General features: G+C 43.4%; 1 protein-coding gene across 2 annotated transcripts in view; it reads left to right on the top strand.

Annotated features, from left to right (window-relative positions):
• spon1b (spondin 1b) overlaps positions 1-17,953 on the top strand; it is a 125,320-nt gene that overhangs the window by 68,839 nt on the left and 38,528 nt on the right. Inside the window, exons 9-16 of one of the 2 annotated variants that reach the window (XM_079500990.1) lie at positions 4,307-4,447; positions 5,176-5,251; positions 7,084-7,269; positions 7,907-8,077; positions 8,627-8,794; positions 11,097-11,255; positions 12,055-12,327; positions 13,409-13,543. In XM_079500990.1, the coding sequence (XP_079357116.1) occupies positions 4,307-4,447; positions 5,176-5,251; positions 7,084-7,269; positions 7,907-8,077; positions 8,627-8,794; positions 11,097-11,255; positions 12,055-12,327; positions 13,409-13,543 (1,309 nt within the window). Of the gene's footprint in view, positions 1-4,306; positions 4,448-5,175; positions 5,252-7,083; positions 7,270-7,906; positions 8,078-8,626; positions 8,795-11,096; positions 11,256-12,054; positions 12,328-13,408; positions 16,680-17,953 lie in introns of those variants that run through there. The other variant, XM_079500989.1, reaches the window with a different exon arrangement.

The following is a 17,953-nucleotide window of genomic DNA, read 5'->3' as shown; positions in this document are numbered from 1 at the left end:
TGTTCTAGGCCACTATACTCTTAAACTTCAAAGATCTTTTTCTGCCTGCCCTGATTTCCAAGCAAGCACTATTCTACCTGTTGTCACACAATCTATCTTTATTTGTCTGGTCCTTGGAGTGGAAGACGGTCTTCCATATTTGCCAATTGTTTTGAGATTACTGCCATTAATAAATAGCTACACTACACAGCTTTTCTTGAGGAGAGAGTAAATACTTTTCAGGCATTGGGAAAATAAAAGGCCCTCTTTCAATGTGTCAGTTGTCATTTTATGAAGATGGATGTGTTTGTTTACACCTCAATGACTAGCCTTGTGTGCTCTGTACTCTATACTGAAGGCAACCTAGGTTAGTGCACTGTGCTCCCTTTGGAATTCAGAGTGAGTAGTCATGGATCAGATCGCACCTTACTTTTTCAGTAAATATGCATGAGTTATTTTTGGAATATATTTTGGAATGTAAAACAACAACAACAACCACTGCCCTGTTCTATGCAGGACACCGTCTCTCCCTGGAGTCTCAAGTTGCAATATTTACATTATGGTACTTACTTATGCTAGCTCATTGAAATAATCCTTAATATTAGTTGTACAGTAGATTATATTAAAGGGACAGTTTGTAATTCTTTTCTGCTCTTGTTCAACTCAAAAATGTGTACAAAATGTCCACTTTTATACAGTGCAGTGCAGTGCAGCATTGTTGCACCACCACTAAAGGAATGTTGGAGAGAAAGAGAGAGAGAGAGCTGACTGTCAGACAGAAAGACATGGACAGCAGGGACTAGAGAACAGATAGGGGAGGAGAGGGTATTCTGCCTTCTACATTTGGACCGGTAAATAATGCCAGATGGAAAGAGAATTATTATCGTCAGTACAATAAATTGAGGTTTCTAAAGAGGCATTTGCATTACATGATAACAATGGAAAATGTTGTGGAATTGATTCAAAAGAGAGCGGTGCCCGTGGTGGGGCCTCTACAGCGGTGCCCGTTGGGCACTGCCGCACTGGCCTACTTGGAACGATGCAGGTTGGAAATGCATGCCCCACCCAGATATTATGTCTGTGTCCCTTTGATGCCCATATTTGGAGTTCTTTGTCAGGCATGCCCAAATATGGAGTGTTGTGAGGTCAGAACAGGCCAGCTCCATATATGGACGCTGGGCAGGGGCGCTGTCCAGAGCCCGGGCAGAGGCCTTTTTGGGGCGGTTCTGGACAACCGTGGGTCCGACCGACTCTACACCGGGCACTGCACCCCCTGCTGTGGTGTGGAACGCGTGTTGAATTTGAAGTTGGTGGGGCGAACGGTTCTCGAGTTACGTGGATTACACACACACACACACACACACACACTGGAGTATATGCAGCCAGTTTATGGAGTTCTGTGTCAGGCATGCCCAAATATGGAGTGTTGTGAGGTCAGAACAGGCCAGCTCCATATATGGACGCTGGTTCTGGACAATCGTGGGTCCGACCAACTCGATACCGGGCACTGCACACCCTGCTGTGGTGTGGAACACGCGTGTCGAATTTGAAGCCGGTGAGGCTAAATCGAGTTATGTGGATTACACACACACACACACACACACACACACACACACACACACAGACAGATAGACAGAGACTTGGTGCATTTATAGATAGAAGATAGATGCAGAATTCCCACATGAATCCATTACTTTATCATTTTCTCTTGTCTCTTTCTCTGAGACCGTCATATACTACATTTTAAGAAAGCTTTTAACTTGTCAAATGTCAATCCAACCTAATTTCACAACATAATGGGACATTTTAGAACTGTAATTCTCTAGCCTGGCTCCAGCCCTGAATCGCTAGCCCATTAAGAAAATATGTTGTGAAACGAAATGAAAATTCAGGCTGAGTGTCAGGCTAGTAATTCTCCACTCCTCATGCAAACTGTAATTTTCCCACTCCTCATGCACCTGAACCTTTCATGTATTTCTAAAAGTGGATTTTTTTCTAATAGATTACAGTTATTACAGATCCATCATTTGTTGCCACTTCTTTATGCCTGTTGTGGCTGTGCAAGCGACATAGATGTATGTTAGTGTAGACTGCACACAGTGTGCAAGACATTGAATGACTGCCATCTACTGGTGTAGATGTAGAGTGGCGTTCCTATTCAATTGTATTATAGACCAATTATTCGTTTACAAACATTGAGACTGGTCGCACGGGTGACTGTTTCATGTAATCAATTCCCAACAGATCTCCAAACCTGTTTTGGGGAGCGCTGGTTTCAGTTCAGTCAACCTCCTCTTGTGTGTTGTTAGTGAGGTGCACCCTAGGAGACATTTATACTTCAAAGCCCAACAGTATTGCATGCAGATAACAGCTGATATACAAGCTCACATCTCGTCGCGGATGCCACTGTTGTGAGCGTAGAGGTCTGCGTGCGTGACACCATCGCGGGACGAAGCATAAATTATACTTGATGGACTGCAGGTGCGCGTGCAGCCGTGCACAAATAGCCTCTGCTGCCGTGATCATAAGCGCACCTCCCGTTCTTATGACAGCGACTGGAGGTGTGGTTTTGAGGACAACTGCTTTGAATTGCTATTATTGTTCACACACAACAGAAACCAATGGATTATATATTTCAAGAGTGAGAGAATACAATAAAAGAGTGCAGCTAGAACTTTTCCATTGCATCTTATGAGAGGTGGTGTTCTTGTGCTGCCGGCCTGCACGCGCATGCTGGTGCTTATCAGTGTGACGTCGTCTGTTAAGGCGTCTATAAATTGAGAGATAGGGACAAGGGCTGATAGAGACAGAGATCCGATTGTCCAGAACCACAGATCTGACCACTATGCTCATATATGGCATGTGCATATCTGGGACCGACTGACTTCAAACTCGAGGGACTGCCGGGCGAGTGGTTTGGCTATCCAGTTGTCCAGAACCTCCGATCCAACCCCACAGTGAATCCTTGTCCCTGCAGGGCCCAGAATCTGGTGCTACACCCCTGAGTATAGTTTACACTTTACATGGTTGGGTAAAATTACAGATTCTCATAGTTTGGTGCTGCTGAATATATTAAACAGAAAGTTGGATCTAAAACTTGCAACAACAAAGTTGAATGGGCTTTAAAAAAAACTTTAAAGAGAATGGCTAATATAGTAGTGTATTTGTTTTTTCCCTCCCGTAGAGTTTGTTTGAAAGCAGGGTATGCACATTCACACATCATGCAGGAAACAATTAGCCTGGCGCAGCCAGACTTCACCCGCCCCTATTGCATATGCATATGCCCCACGTAGCCCAGCGCAGTGGTATATTAGTATCGCAACGAGGCTAGGAAACAATGGCATCAATCTCTTATTAAAGAGATAGTTCGTGTCGGATACATTATGCATAGTGACATCAAAGAGATGAGAGGTCCCTGACCAGATGGCTGATACACTGACACCACGGCGCGTAAACAGCGCCTCAAACTGTGACTCCGCCCACAAACGGGGGAAGTTGTGATTTTCGCTCGTTCACTGCAATGCAATTTGCAGCATTTTCAAAACAATATTGAGCAGAGTAGCGATTATCAAACGTATTTGCAATGCCATACGTTGAAAGATATGTTGCCCGTGGACAAGTTAGATAGCATCGGCATAGATGTTTGTCCGTATATGATTAAGGATTGGACCAAGTTGCATTGGCTTGGCAGCCATAGAAAATTCCGGGGTAAATTCTTACCCCGTATGTGACGTTTTTGGGCATTCCTGTCTAGCGTGGTGTCAGTGTATTGGACACACAGTTGCACTCAGTATAGTCTCTATATCACTGTTTCCCAAACATTGGGTCGGGACCCATTTGTGACTCGCGGACATTCTTTTTAATTTATTTTTAGTTATTATTATTTCAAAACATTACAAAAAAACATTCCTAAAAAAGCAACATTTTTCATTTCAAGATTTCAAGGTCGTTCAGACCTTCATCAGGCCTGATGAAGGTCTGAACGACCGAAACGTTGCTCAATAAAATGCTGTAAGTGAAGACAGTGTGCGGGATCCCATTTTCTTTTCGAAGAAATAAACGAAAATTCACAAATTAGAAAACAAATGTTTAAGTAGTAGCCTAGTGTGCAAATACCGATCTACAAGCTCACAATGCAGCGCAAAGCGACACATTGTGAGCTTGTAGATCTGCTATTTTCACTAGTTTGGGTCCTGGGGATGAAAAATAAATCTCTTTTGGGTCACGGGCTAAAACGTTTGGGAACAACAGGTATAGTGCATCCCTGCAGCTTTGAACTGTGAAGCAAAATGCCCTACCGTTAACAACTCCTGCATGTCTCTTTCAGGCCCCCAACAGTCCCACCAATCCTCAGGCGAAGATCAGACCGCTGACGAGTCTGGATCATCTACAGAGCCCTTTCTATGACCCCGAAGGAGGGCCCATCACTCCTCTAGCCAGGGTGCTGGTGGAACGGATTGCAAGGAAGGTAAGTGTGTGTTTGTGTGTGTGGGTGGGTGCGTGCATATTGTGTACATTGCCAACCCCACTATAGGAGTCTGCTGCTGTAGGGATGGTTGTGCCAGCCCATTTGGCACCAACAACAGCCATCCCACGTTCGTTCAAAGTCACTTAAATCAGCTTGCTTCCCAAATCTGATCCTCGGTTTGAACTGCAGGAGCAGATCGTCTTGAATATGCGTGAATGCCTAAATGCATTGAGTTGCTGCCATGCAACTGGCTGAGTAGAAATGTACGCTAACAGTTTGACTGCGGAATTAATTACATCGCAATGCCACGTTAACTGCCTGGAATAAGCGATGGGAACCCTGTATGTCTTAAAACGTATTAAAAACGCGAATTAAACAATGAAAATGTAACTTGTGTTATTGGGAGGGAAGCTGTTCTCCAATCAATTAACTCGTGTAACTCATGAATGGGGGGAAAGTGTTAACATGCAGTTGGACAGGCGTGCCTAATAAAAATGTGTCTGTCTGTCTGTCTGTCTGTCTGTCTGTCTGTCTGTCTGTCTGTCTGTCTGTGCGTGCGTGCGTGCGTGCGTGCGTGCGTGCGTGCGTGCGTGCGTGCGTGCGTGCGTGCGTGCGTGCGTGCGTGCGTGCGTGCGTGCGTGCGTGCGTGCGTGCGTGCGTGCGTGCGTGCGTGCGTGCGTGCGTGCGTGCGTGCGTGCGTGCGTGCGTGCGTGCGTGTTCGTTCCCAGGGAGAGCAGTGTAATATGGTGCCAGACACAGTGGACGACATTGTAGCCGACATTGGACAGGAGCAGAAGGAGGACGGTACAATACACACACGCACGCACGCGCACACACACAAACACACACACACACACACACACACACACACACACACACACACACACACACACACACACCTAGATTATTGTATAAGATGTTTGTCTGTCTGTCTGACTAACCAACCACATCCTGCAATTACGTGCGTGTGTGTGCGTCTGTGTTTATACTTTACTGTTTGTTACCGTATTCTGTTTAATGCTGTAAGCATCCATAATTACATCATAGGTATTTAGAGTGGAGGGTCTCTTATCCCAGCCTTCAACACTAATGGAGTCTGGGTCTTTCTCGGGCACTATAATAGTACACCATTGATTGACATGTAATTATTGGTTGCAGGGATTGAGTCCGTGGCCTTAATTGTGATGGAGCAGTCTTTCTTTGTACCTTTGTGGTTTGTGTCTACTATTATTATGAAGCCTGGGCTGCGGTGCAAGAAATTGGTTTTTTTTTTTTGCAGAATTCTTTCCCTGGGTCCCTAGTCTCATAAAAATGTCCTCTTCACTGATGAACGATTTTGGACCTAGGTCACATCACTTCAGCTCTCGTCCCTCCACCTCCCCCTGTCACTGTCTCTGGTCTATTCAGGACACAGAACCAATATGAAAAAAGTATAAAATAAAGAAAAAACTGTGTTGAAGAATTACAACAACAAAAAACTTTCTCAATGAAAGGCAGCAGAAAACATCTGTGATTTAAAAGAACAATTTTGCAGCATACCTGCAATTTTCTGGGAGTTTGTTCCCGATATGTGATGGTGCATAAAAACTGAACACCCTTAGTTTTGATTCTATCAGGGACAGAAAGCAGACCTTTCCCAGATTAACCCATTTTGGGCGGGAACCCCTTTTGGTGTTTTAAACATTGTTATAATTTAGCTATTGAAAAATAGAAGATCTACAAGCTCATACTACGAGCTTGTAGGTCTGCTATTTTTGAAAAATCGCGAAAATATTTATTTCAGAAAACTGATTTAGAAGATTTTTTTTTAATTTTGAGGTCAGGCCTAAATGGGTTCACAAGATCAGAGATGTATTTTGGCCCTAAACCATTGAACGCTTTATAGACCAACAGTAGTAGTCGATCCTTTGATATACACAGGGAGCCAGTGTAAAGATCCACCTCAGTGCTCTGAATCAACTGCAGTCGTCTGATCGATTTTTTGTAGAGAGACTTATAAAGACACCGCTGGTCTGCTACGGTAGTTAAGTCTACTGAACATGACGAATGTACTTTTTTCTAAATTCTCTTTGGACATCTGTGCCATTTAGACCTGAGGCCGATACTACAAATGCCTTCTAAATCCATTTTAAGCAGATGTACAAGCTCGCAGTGAACTTGTAGATCTGCTATTTAAAATAGCCAACGCTAAATAGCCAAATAGCCAACGCTCAATTGTTGCGACAAATGAGGAATCCTATAAAGTTTATAGGATTCCTCATTTGTCGCAACAATTTAGCGTTGGCTATTTTAAAAAGTATAAACCTTCACCTTCAGATACATATAACGGACTTACCGGTACACACACACACACACACGCGCGTGCGTGCGTGCGTGTGTACCGGTAAGTCCGGTAATATATATATTTGCTCTTGTTCATGTATTCATTCATCAAACATTTTATTTTCAGTTCTCAGTGATGACCAATGTTTTAACAGAAACAGTTTTTCAGAAGCTAACACAAAAAAGAAAAACAAACATGTAACATGTCCGATTGAAGCCGAGTGCTGACTTTTAATTTAGTCTTCCATGGCTCCAAAAACATACTTCAGTTTTGTCTTCGTTTAATTGAAGAAAATGAAACAATTCCCCCCCAGATGACACGCCAGAGACGTGCATCTACTCCAGCTGGTCTCCCTGGTCTGCGTGCAGCAGTGCTACGTGTGATAAAGGCCGGAGGATGAGGCAGAGGATGCTGAAAGCCCAGCTGGACCTCACCGTGCCCTGCCCCCACACGCAGGACTTCCAGCCATGCATGGGCCCCGGGTGCAGCGGAGAGGACGGTAAGCATCCAATTGGGGCCTGGCTGGGTCCATGTTGACTCTTCTTTACTATTTATTCTTGCTCAAGGACACTCTCAGACACACACACACACACACACACACACACACACACACACACACACACACACACACACACACACACACGGACGGAGTGCAAAACATACTCTCTCCCCATGCCTTCGGCCTGGTGGAGACAAGAAAAAGGGGGGAGAATATGCACAACGGAGACAGTCCTTTGCTCTCATAGCTTGCACTGGGAGATTGATCATCATGAGAATAGAATGGTCAATTAATATTAATTTGGGGCAGTGTTAACTGTATTAAACTCTTATTAATCATTCACTCAGTTCTGCTTTAGTATGCCACCATTCGTAAGCATTGGTGATTTCAGTCTAGAGAGAGAGAGAGTGTGTGTGGGGGGGGGGGGGGGGGCGTTGGGGTGACCCACTGATGTTGAATAAAAATCCAAGTGAAATTGCGCAAAGTTTATTCACCCTTTTGTGTTTTTTTTTTTTGTGTTTTTTTTGGTCACAGCAGGTTTGAGTGGAGAATGTCAACAACAAGAAGCCAATTTGAAAGTCAAAATGGATTTTCTTTTCTTAAAATGTCCAATGTTCTTTTCTCCCCGGTGGGTCAGAGCCATCCACCTGCATGATGTCGGAGTGGATCAGCTGGTCTGCGTGCAGCGTCTCCTGTGGGATGGGGATGAGGTCCAGGGAGCGCTACATCAAGCAGTACCCGGAGGACGGCTCCCTCTGCCAGCTCCACACGGAGGAGACGGAGAAGTGTGTGGTCAACGATGAATGCTGTGAGTTAGGATATACACGGTGTCATTGTTGTGCGAGTGTCATGCTTCTTTGCACGCACACACACACACACACACACACACACTGGCCAAATTTTCAAATAATATAAGAAAGTTGAAAACTATTTTCGCAATATTGAGTCAAACTCAATGTATTGCCTCAACTCCTACAATTCCAAGTGCTTGTCAGCTAAAATATGATTATTATTATTATTATAACCACTGCTGTGAAACCACTGCATCTATCTATGATCTATCCATCTCTCTCTCTCTCTCTCTCTCTCTCGATGAATGAGTTCTGGTAACACAACCTCCCTCTCTCCTCCTCTCACTCTCCTTCTCCCTCTGTTGCTCAATATGTCGAGTTGACTAGGACCTTCCTCCCCTGTGTGTGTGTGTGTGTGTGTGTGTGTGTGTGTGTGTGTGTGTGTGTGTGTGTGTGTGTGTGTGTGTGTGTGTGTGTGTGTGTGTGTGTGTGTGTGTGTGTGTGTGTGTGTGTGTGTGTGTGTGTGTGTGCATGCGTGCGTGCGTGTGTGCGCGCCCTTCCGACAGCACCCAGTACCTGTGTGGTGACAGAGTGGAACGAGTGGGACCCCTGCAGCGTCACCTGTGACCTGGGCATGAGAAGGCGTGAGCGCATGGTGAAGATGCCTCCTTTAGACGGATCTATGTGTAAAGCTGAGGTGACTGAAGTGGAGAAATGCATGATGCCGGACTGTCGTGAGTAGACATTGATTGGATATCACTCACTACTACGCCATTGCCAGGGAACCAACGTATTAACCCATTTAGGCCTGAAAATACAGTTTCTGTATCAGTGGTGCTCAATATTTCATGTCAAGGACCCCAAAAATGATATGTAATTGGCCGCCAACCCCCCATCTGAAAATATGTTGTTCCAGAGACCTCCCCAGAAGCAAAGATTTGAGTTACATTTTTACGATTTTTCAAAAATAGCAGACCTACAAGCTCGTAGCGCGCCACTCGGTGGCGCGCTATGAGCTTGTAGATCTGCTTTTTTTCAATAGCTAAAGTATAACATAATGCTTAAAACACCAAAAGGGGTTCCTGCCCAGAATGGGTTAAACTAACCCTGATGTGACCGTTCAAGGAGTAATGCATGGTGCTACAATGATAAATGGTGCATATATATATAAATGGTGCATTTATATAGCACCTTTATTCAAGGCGCTTTACATAGATTGTGCATTACATTCACCCATTCACACACACATTCATACACCGATGCCGGGGGAAACCATGCAAGGTACCAACCTGCACATCGGGAGCAATTAGGGGTTCAGTGTCTTGCTCAAGGACACCTCTACACTATCTCTGGGGGAGCCTGGGTTCGAGCTGGCAACCTTGCCGTTACCATCCAGCCACACTACCCCTGAGCCCCCCCCCATGACAGTACTAGAAACATTAGTGTGTACTTTGTGTACACTCCCTATTTTGGGAATGACATACAGGCAAAGCCTTTTTAGACCTGAGGACGATTCTACAAATGCCTTCTAAATCCTGACAGTTTTCTGAAAAACCCATGTTTCTATGACAGTCGTTCTCAAACATTTTCATGTCAAGGACCCCCAAAAATATATGTAATCAGCCGCCGACCCCCATCTGAAAATATGTTGTTCCAGGGACCCCCCAGAAGCAAAGATTTGAGTTAAAAACGTTCGCTCGGAAAGAATATATATTCAAAGATAACCTCCACACTCAGTGCCACGCTATGAGCTTGTAGATTTGCTATTTTTCAATAGCTCAAGTTTACCATAATGCTTAAAACATTCCCGCCCTGAATGGGTTAAAAAATATGTTTTCATTAGGCCTGTCAGTCGATTAAAATATTTAATCGCGATTAATCGCATGATTGCCCATAGTTAATCGCCGATTAATCGCAAATTAATCGCATATTTTTTATCCATTCTAAATATACCTTAAATCAGTGGTTTTCAAGATTTTTCATATCAAGGTCCATTATGTATTCTGCATTTGAGCCACAGACCACCATTTGATGACATTTAGCCTTCCAGACCCAAACTAAAGAACTGTATTGATGTTGTTAGGCCTACCATTAGGAGAGATAACAGGCCATGTTGATCAAAATAACATGTTTTCTAAGTTCTCTAATTGTGTAGACTTAAATTAACTTAAGTAATGCAGCTGTTTAACAATTATTCAACTCTTGAGTGTAAAATTGAACCAGATGGACACACTTGGTTTCATTTTACACTCTCAAGAGTTAAAGATTTATAAGGGTTCATTTGGTTACCAACTCTCCATCATTTAGCTGGGGACCACCTGGAACCCCCTCAGGGACCACTGGTTCAATCAGAACCACTGCTTTTCAAGTTTTAAATACTCTTATCAACCACCCTATCAACATGGGAGAATGCTTGCTTTATTGCAAATGCCATGGAAGAGGGAAACAAAATCATAAACTCAACTCAACACACAGTCTCACACACACACACACACACACACCCAGGCGAGAGCTCTCTCTCCTGTAAGCACCACGCACAGTCAGGCTGTCAACATTAGCTTTAGCATTAGCATGGTCTGTGTAGCATCAAGCTATCACAACTGCTATGTTTGTCAACCAAAACTGCCAGAGTTTTGCTTTTGCCCAATTCAAAGAGCTTCTGATCTAACCTATGGATCTAACACATTGTGGAGCAATTAATTAATAACGAGCCCAACGAACGCGACGACTCGAGTGCTCACAGCTCAACTGCCCAGCCCACACTGGTAGGCTACACTCTGCGCAACGGTCCTGCACAGGCTGACGGACGAGTCACTGGGAGAGAGAGTGGGGAGAGAGGCGGGGCTCACTGACTGCCTGCATTCACATGAATGCGTCTCTCAACCATTCTGTCAAACTTCACCGTGCGTTAATCGCGCGTTAATTAAATTAACGCCGTTAAAAGGACTTTGAGTTAACGCACGATTAACGCGTTAACTTTGACAGCCTTAGTTTTCATGCATACAATAGCCCACATGTCATGCGCTGGTGTTGCAGATGCCCTTCCGTGCATGCTCTCGCCGTGGTCTGACTGGAGCGAGTGCAGCGTGACGTGCGCCGTGGGCATGCGCACGCGGCAGAGGATGCTGAAGTCGGAGTCGTCGGACTGCACGGAGGATCTGGAGCAGACCGAGAAATGCATGCTGCCCGAGTGTCGTAAGTGACTCCAAATGAGCTCTCGTACTCGGTAAAAGACAGGGGTTGATTTTACTTGAAGTTGACCAGTTTAAGACCTCTTTCTCATCGTCCTCCATGGCTACCACTTATATCCTTAAGTTATTATTTTTTTTTTGTTCAAAGTTTCCTTATTAATATTTTCCAAATCACGTACGGATCAATGAAACAATAGAATGGACAAAGGAGTATATGTTACCTGTCCTATAAATTAATGACGCTGGGTACAGATGACGAGCAGGCTCGTCTTAAGGTGTTTGATATCACTATAGCATTGCCTCGCTGTGTTTCATTTTTGGAACCGCTCCGGTTGCTATACACGGTTGCCAGGGCCCCGCCCGCACTGCTTTTTTCTCAATAGCCGTTAGCTTCTGTTTTAGGCCATGCCTTTGCACGCTTTTCTCAGAAACTAATGCGCTGTTGAACAGATCGGCGATGTTCGGAGGTCTTTTCTGATTATCCGGTGAGCGCGATGGGAACATTGGCGTTTTCTAGAGCAAGGGTGGATGTCATTTTAGCTCGGTAGCATTGATGCTATGCTTTAGCATCCAAGATGGAAGCCCAAAGCGGACGTGCGTCATAGTGGAATAGCCTAAAATCACCCGGCACCCAAGCACCACCACTTTTGTCCACCAGGCGACACTCAATGTGCTTAATTATAATGTGCAACAGTTTTGCACGGTTAAAAGAAAACAGATAACCTATTTCCGGATGCATGTGACCAGTGTGCAAAAACAAAACATAAATCAGGCCTTTTTACTTTCTTTTGCCCCCCGAACAGCCGTCGACTGCATGGTGTCCGAGTGGTCCGAGTGGTCCGAGTGCAACAAGTCGTGTGGAAAGGGCCACGCCATCCGGAGCCGCATGGTCAAACTGGAGCCCCAGTTTGGGGGCAGCCCCTGTCCCGAGGGGGTCCAGAGGAAGAAGTGCAAGCTCAGGAAGTGCCGCACAAAAACCAAAGAGGAGAGAGGAGGGGGAGGGGGAGGAGGAGGCGGGAAGAGGAGAAGAAGGGGTAAACAGCAGGGGAGAGATGCTGCTGTGGAGGCGCAGCCAGGTCAGTGTGTTGCTGATGAATAATGTTATAAGAAATATTTTTTACTAGCGATTTGATGGCTTTTTATATTGATCTCCTGTCTTCGTGATAAACTTTGTAGCGGCCACTCTAGACTTTGATAGAGATCGATTGACGATAATAAATAGAAGACATTGTTTGTAGTGATACGTTGCTGTCATTCAATTTTGTGTCCCTACTAACTCACAGTAGTGGAAAAAGTACTCACATTTTTTTATTTAAGTGAAAGTATCAATACTGCAATGTAGAAATACTACAATTAAAAGTCAGGATTTCAAAATGTACTTGAGTAAATGTACAAAAGTATTGGTATCAAAATGTACTTGAGTAAATGTACAAAAGTATTGGTATCAAAATGTACTTAAACTACAAAAAGTAGAAAGTACTCATTACGCAGACGGTCCCATTTCGCAAGTTTTCAAATGTATAAAATCTTTGAAAGTAGCCAATCTACAAGCTCACAATGATGCGACGCATTGTGAGCTTGTAGATCGGCTATTTTCAAATGGCCCGAATTGTACATCGGGCTGAAGTGGCTGATGTAGGTTTTGTAATAATAATCCAAATCTACAAAATAACAAGTAACTAAAGCTGTGCAAATAAATGTAGTGGAGTAAAAGTATAATATTTGTATAATAGTATAATATAAATTACAAATACCTCAAAATTGTACTTACCGTAAGTACAGTACTTGAGTAAATGTACTTAGTTGCTTTCGACCACTGCTACTAAGGCCTCACTCACACCTTTCAATCTAGCATACAACATTGATGCATGCTAGATGTAAGCAAGATGTAAGTGTCATGGCCGCCCCAATGCATTTCCAATGGAAGTCACATGGTTTGATACAACATTTTGGACTACAAGCTGTTGGCTTTCGGCTGTGTTTCGACTGCCCCCCTCCCCCTCATACAACACAAATGTTGTGTCAAACCATGTGACTCCCATTGGAAATGCATTGCGAGCTTGCATCAGCTATACATCTCATACAACAAGCATACATCAATCTGTTGCGACCGTGTGAGTCGCCCCTAACTCAGCAGAGTTATTGGTATGCCCTCAGGTTGCAGGATGCAGCCTTGGACCAGCTGGACGGACTGTACCAAGCCCTGTGCCGGGGGGATCCAGGAGCGCTTCATGTTGGTGAAGAAAAGAGCTAAGACGGCTGTCTGCAAGGACAGGAAGGAGATCCGTGCCTGTAATGTACATCCCTGCTAGGAAGAGCCACTCAGTTGTGTGTGTGGGGGTGGGGGGGGGGGGGGGGGGTTCTTATATTACTGTATATGATTATGAGTTATCAAAATAATGTGGTTTCACGACGACGACGATGAGAGTGATGAAGATAATGCAGTTAAGGCCAGGTAAACGGTGGGGAGCAATGAACCTGACACCAGGTTAATGGGGGATTTGCAGTGACTCTGCTGAGCGTTGGAACATGGAGGAGAAACGAGAGGAGTGAGAAGACCGCGGAGGAGATGATTAAAGATGGAAGGTAATGAGGAAGGGGAGGAAGTTAATGCGATTGAAGAGGGTTAGATGTTGTCTACTCAAACTATTATAGAAATTACAGTCCTGAGCAGAAATAGCCCAGAAATAGTGACCTGCAAAAAAATCCTGGCACCTTTTCAGGAAAGTACATTTCGGTGCCCAAGCAATGGCCCACATAATGACATGTCATATTTTCATGAGATTAAATTAGTTTCTACAATGGGTTATGGAAAAGGGACAACAGAGGACATACAGAGATTATTGTCACAGATAATTTACTAGACTAGAGTAATATCACGACTACAACTCTTCCTCTGCCCCCATTCACATAATTTAAGAAAATCACCACCCATTGACTATAGGCTATATCAGTTGTTGTCAACCTTTTACAATTTCAAGGACCCCCAGTTTGGTGTGCTTTTGGCCACGGACCCCCATAACTCTGAGTTACAGACCTGTAAGGTCCATTTGGTTCATAACTATCAATAATTTAGGGACCCCCTGGAACCCCCTCAAAGAGCTCTGAGGCTCCAGTATTTTTTTCCCTACTATGGCTGGGGGAGACAAGCGCTTGTTTTTGGTACCTCAACAAGGCAGACTTGAGACTCGTGCCAGAGCCAGCCCTCCAGCACACTTATTTCAGTGTGCTACAGATTGATTGGCTACCAAAACGAGGGACCTCATGGTACACTCATCAGTCGGAGATGTTGGAATCGTGAAAGGTTGCGAGGGAGTCCTGAAATGATTAGTCCCTCCCTGAGATTTGTATAGTTGCCTAGCTAGACACACCCTTTAGGTCAGAAAGAGCAGTGAGATTCAGAAGTCGCACCTCGTAAAGCCGTGATCCATAATTTTGGAAACATAATTTTGAACTTTTGAAGATATTGGGTTCATGAGCTTAAAGACAACACTACTTGTCCACCAGGCAGGTGGCCTACCCGACACCAGGGTATAAACAAAGGAGTAGGGAGACCACTGCATATGTGCTAGTGATATTATATTAATATACAATACAAATTGGTCACAGTGTTTTACTCATTCAAATAAATTCCAGATTTCAGCTTTAAACACTATGCTCTGGCGTAAAGTTGTATAATATTACCAGGCATAAGTTAGCAGTCTCAAAAGACTGAAGTTTGTATAACTACTATCTATTCTAACCAACACTTTTAAATGGCACTTCTGTGTAATTACTAAAACACTATCACACAAATACTCAGACATACTATATAAATACATATGTTTTATACATTTCTTAATACTATATATGCTGTACTACTGTTTCCCTGTTGTTTCAGCTCATGTACTGTAGCACTAATCTTAGGATAGCCGTCTCACTCGGCACATCAATCAGATAGACATATTTGTCTTACACAACGGCCGACTGCTGAAAGATAGATAATGTACGGAAGCCACTTTTGCCTCAAAGTGCCCCCTTTTCCCCCAAAAAACAAATGGTAGGCTGTAAAAGAAATATCAATATTATATATTTTAATGTTTGCTAAATACATTGTAATGAGAACATATTGCTTTTTTAGTGACATGGGCCAAGTTATTGTGTCTTGTGCTAATGGCTCTTGCTCCATTAGTATTACACATCCAATGTAGGCCCACTACATTTCTGGTGTGAAATGGCACAAGGGACGGACCCCACAAAAAGATCAAACCCAAAAATCCAAACCCATAAACAAGTGCTCAAGTGCTCTCTGCAAGGCCCTGAGCCTGTTTATGATGCCTTTCAAGGTAACTAGGCAAGTGCTAGTGCACTTGCTACAATGGAACAGCAACCAATAGACCCTTTTTTAATGTGGCTTTGTCAGTGTGGAAAAAGTACAGATTTCTTACTGAAGTAAAAGTAGCGACAACCACAATGTAGAAATGCTCTTTTACAAGTAAAAGTCCTATGTACACATTTTTGCAACCTTTTCCGTAATAGCTGTTATTTCTGAATAGGTTATGTTATTGTATTATTAACCTAAATCTACAAAGTAACTCAAAGTTTTCAAATACTTGGAGTACAAAGTACCATATTTTTCCTCCTGAGATGTAGCGTATTGAGAAATGGACATTCTCAAGTAAAATAAAAGTACCTAAAATTTGTACTTGTGCTGTACTTGAGTAAATGTACTTGGTTTACTTTCCAACACTGAGGTCCCTTTTCCACTAAACCATTCTAGATTCTTGGAACCTTGGTGCTTTCAGGGAACCGGCGGCGGCCATTTTTTGGGGTTCCAGTTCCGAACCAACTGTTTCAGTGGAAACACTCTGAACTGGTTCAATATTAGGCGGAAGAAAATAACCAAAATGGTTCAACCCTGGTGGAAAATGGGCCTGAATGTGTCATAATGTATAAACACTTTCCCACATCCTCCAGGCTAACTGAACTGTACATACAGTAATGTCTGAGCCTCTGAAGTGAGGCTGACTGTAATGAAACATGTTGTGAATTGAATTCATCAAGTTGACAATAGAGTAGACGGTTTTATGCTGACTTGGTTGGGTAAAAAAAAAGAAAAACATTACGTACCATTTGATGTTTCTGAGCTTTGTTACTGTTGGAGACAAAGTGACTTGTTTCTCTTCAGCTGTCGTCAGTGCTTTGCAGACGAGACGATTTTTTTTCCCTTCAAATACTAGGTTGCATATTATACTGTAATATCTATGTATGTATTTTGATAAGAATTTCACTTTGTTTGTTTAGTACATTTGACTTTTTTCCCTTTTTATGTTCCCAGGCCTATTCCTTTCTTACCTTTCTTAGCCTCCATACTGTACCATGTTGACCATGTTTTTTTTGTATTCAACAAAAAGTCTTTACAATAAACAGGTAAATGTGAGAATCATAATGTCTTTGGACAATACATTGTGCTATGTTCTAGCATTACTGTACATGTAGTTGTAATGGTCTATTACATCATCAGACCTCAAATACCACTCCACTGTACATCATCACACAAAAAATAAAACACCTTGGCTGTCCAAATGCTTTTGTAGGACTTGGCCACATGTTCTCATGACAGTGCTTCTGTTGTGATTACATGTTGCTCCCACTAGATGGAGACAAAAGAGTGAGATATCCTTTGCATGGTCGGGTGGGCACTCCTCCTGGCTGTGTTGCTGTTGGCAACAGATTCAAAACACAATAGCTGTGTTTCAAGAACGAAACAGTTTTGGTGTGCTTGTTCGTTTCGGGGTACGTCGTGTTCTTAGTTTTTAAATAATCAGCTGTGTGTCAGAAGAGGCCATAACGTGCCGTGTAGCATGGACAGCCAGCCAGGGGATACTTTTCAAAAGACCGTATATGTGTACAGTGTGATCATGAATAATGAATGCAGAGCAAAGGGGAATAGCTTTTTTATCTACTAACGATCAATTATGAATGATGCTGTGCAGCACGCTGAGTAGTGGATTGAACTATCAGCGCATAATGTCACCATGATACAATAGTCACACAATTAGACATTGATTTCTCCAACAAACGGCTTCGGGCACAAGCAGCTCTCTGGGACTTCTGTTTCACCGAGACCTATAAGACACAGAGGTTTACCTCTGTGTCTAAGCTAGACAGTGACATTATGAAGTAATGAAGTAATGTTTTTTTTAGAGATATTGATTTGATTGTGTGTCTCTCTTGCTCTCTTTGCCTGCTTACCCATCTGTTTTCTGTCTGTCCAGTGTCACTGTGTCTCATCACTTCAGTCTCTCTGATCTTTCTCTCAGCTGTTCTCTCTGTCCATGTACTGACCTATACTGTGCCTCGCTATCTCCATGTCGCTCCTTCGCTTCTACTTTGATGCTATAGAGCACCGAAGTCTGACGTCAATATCGGTAGAGGGCACAAGTCATGTCGGGTTCATGTACTTTTTATTTGCATTGTAATCCCCATGGGAGGATTTTAGATCGCCTCATATAAGAACTGTGTTTGAAAAATTAACATGTCATCCCGGCCGTTTCACTGAATTAGAACTTACATTTTAGCTAGAAACAGACGGTATCAAATACGACGGTCATAAACGACACAGAGCCACCTCCCCGACAATTTCGCAGAGACACTTTGTTTATTTTTGGTGATTTTAAGATGACCCTGTGTTATTCTCCATAGAGAAATTACTTCCGTGAA

Source organism: Electrona antarctica (genome assembly GCF_951216825.1).
Source record: "Electrona antarctica genome assembly, chromosome: 5".
NCBI lineage: Eukaryota > Metazoa > Chordata > Actinopteri > Myctophiformes > Myctophidae > Electrona > Electrona antarctica.
Note: the sequence above shows the minus strand (reverse complement) of the source record. Positions and strands in the feature narration are given on the sequence as shown.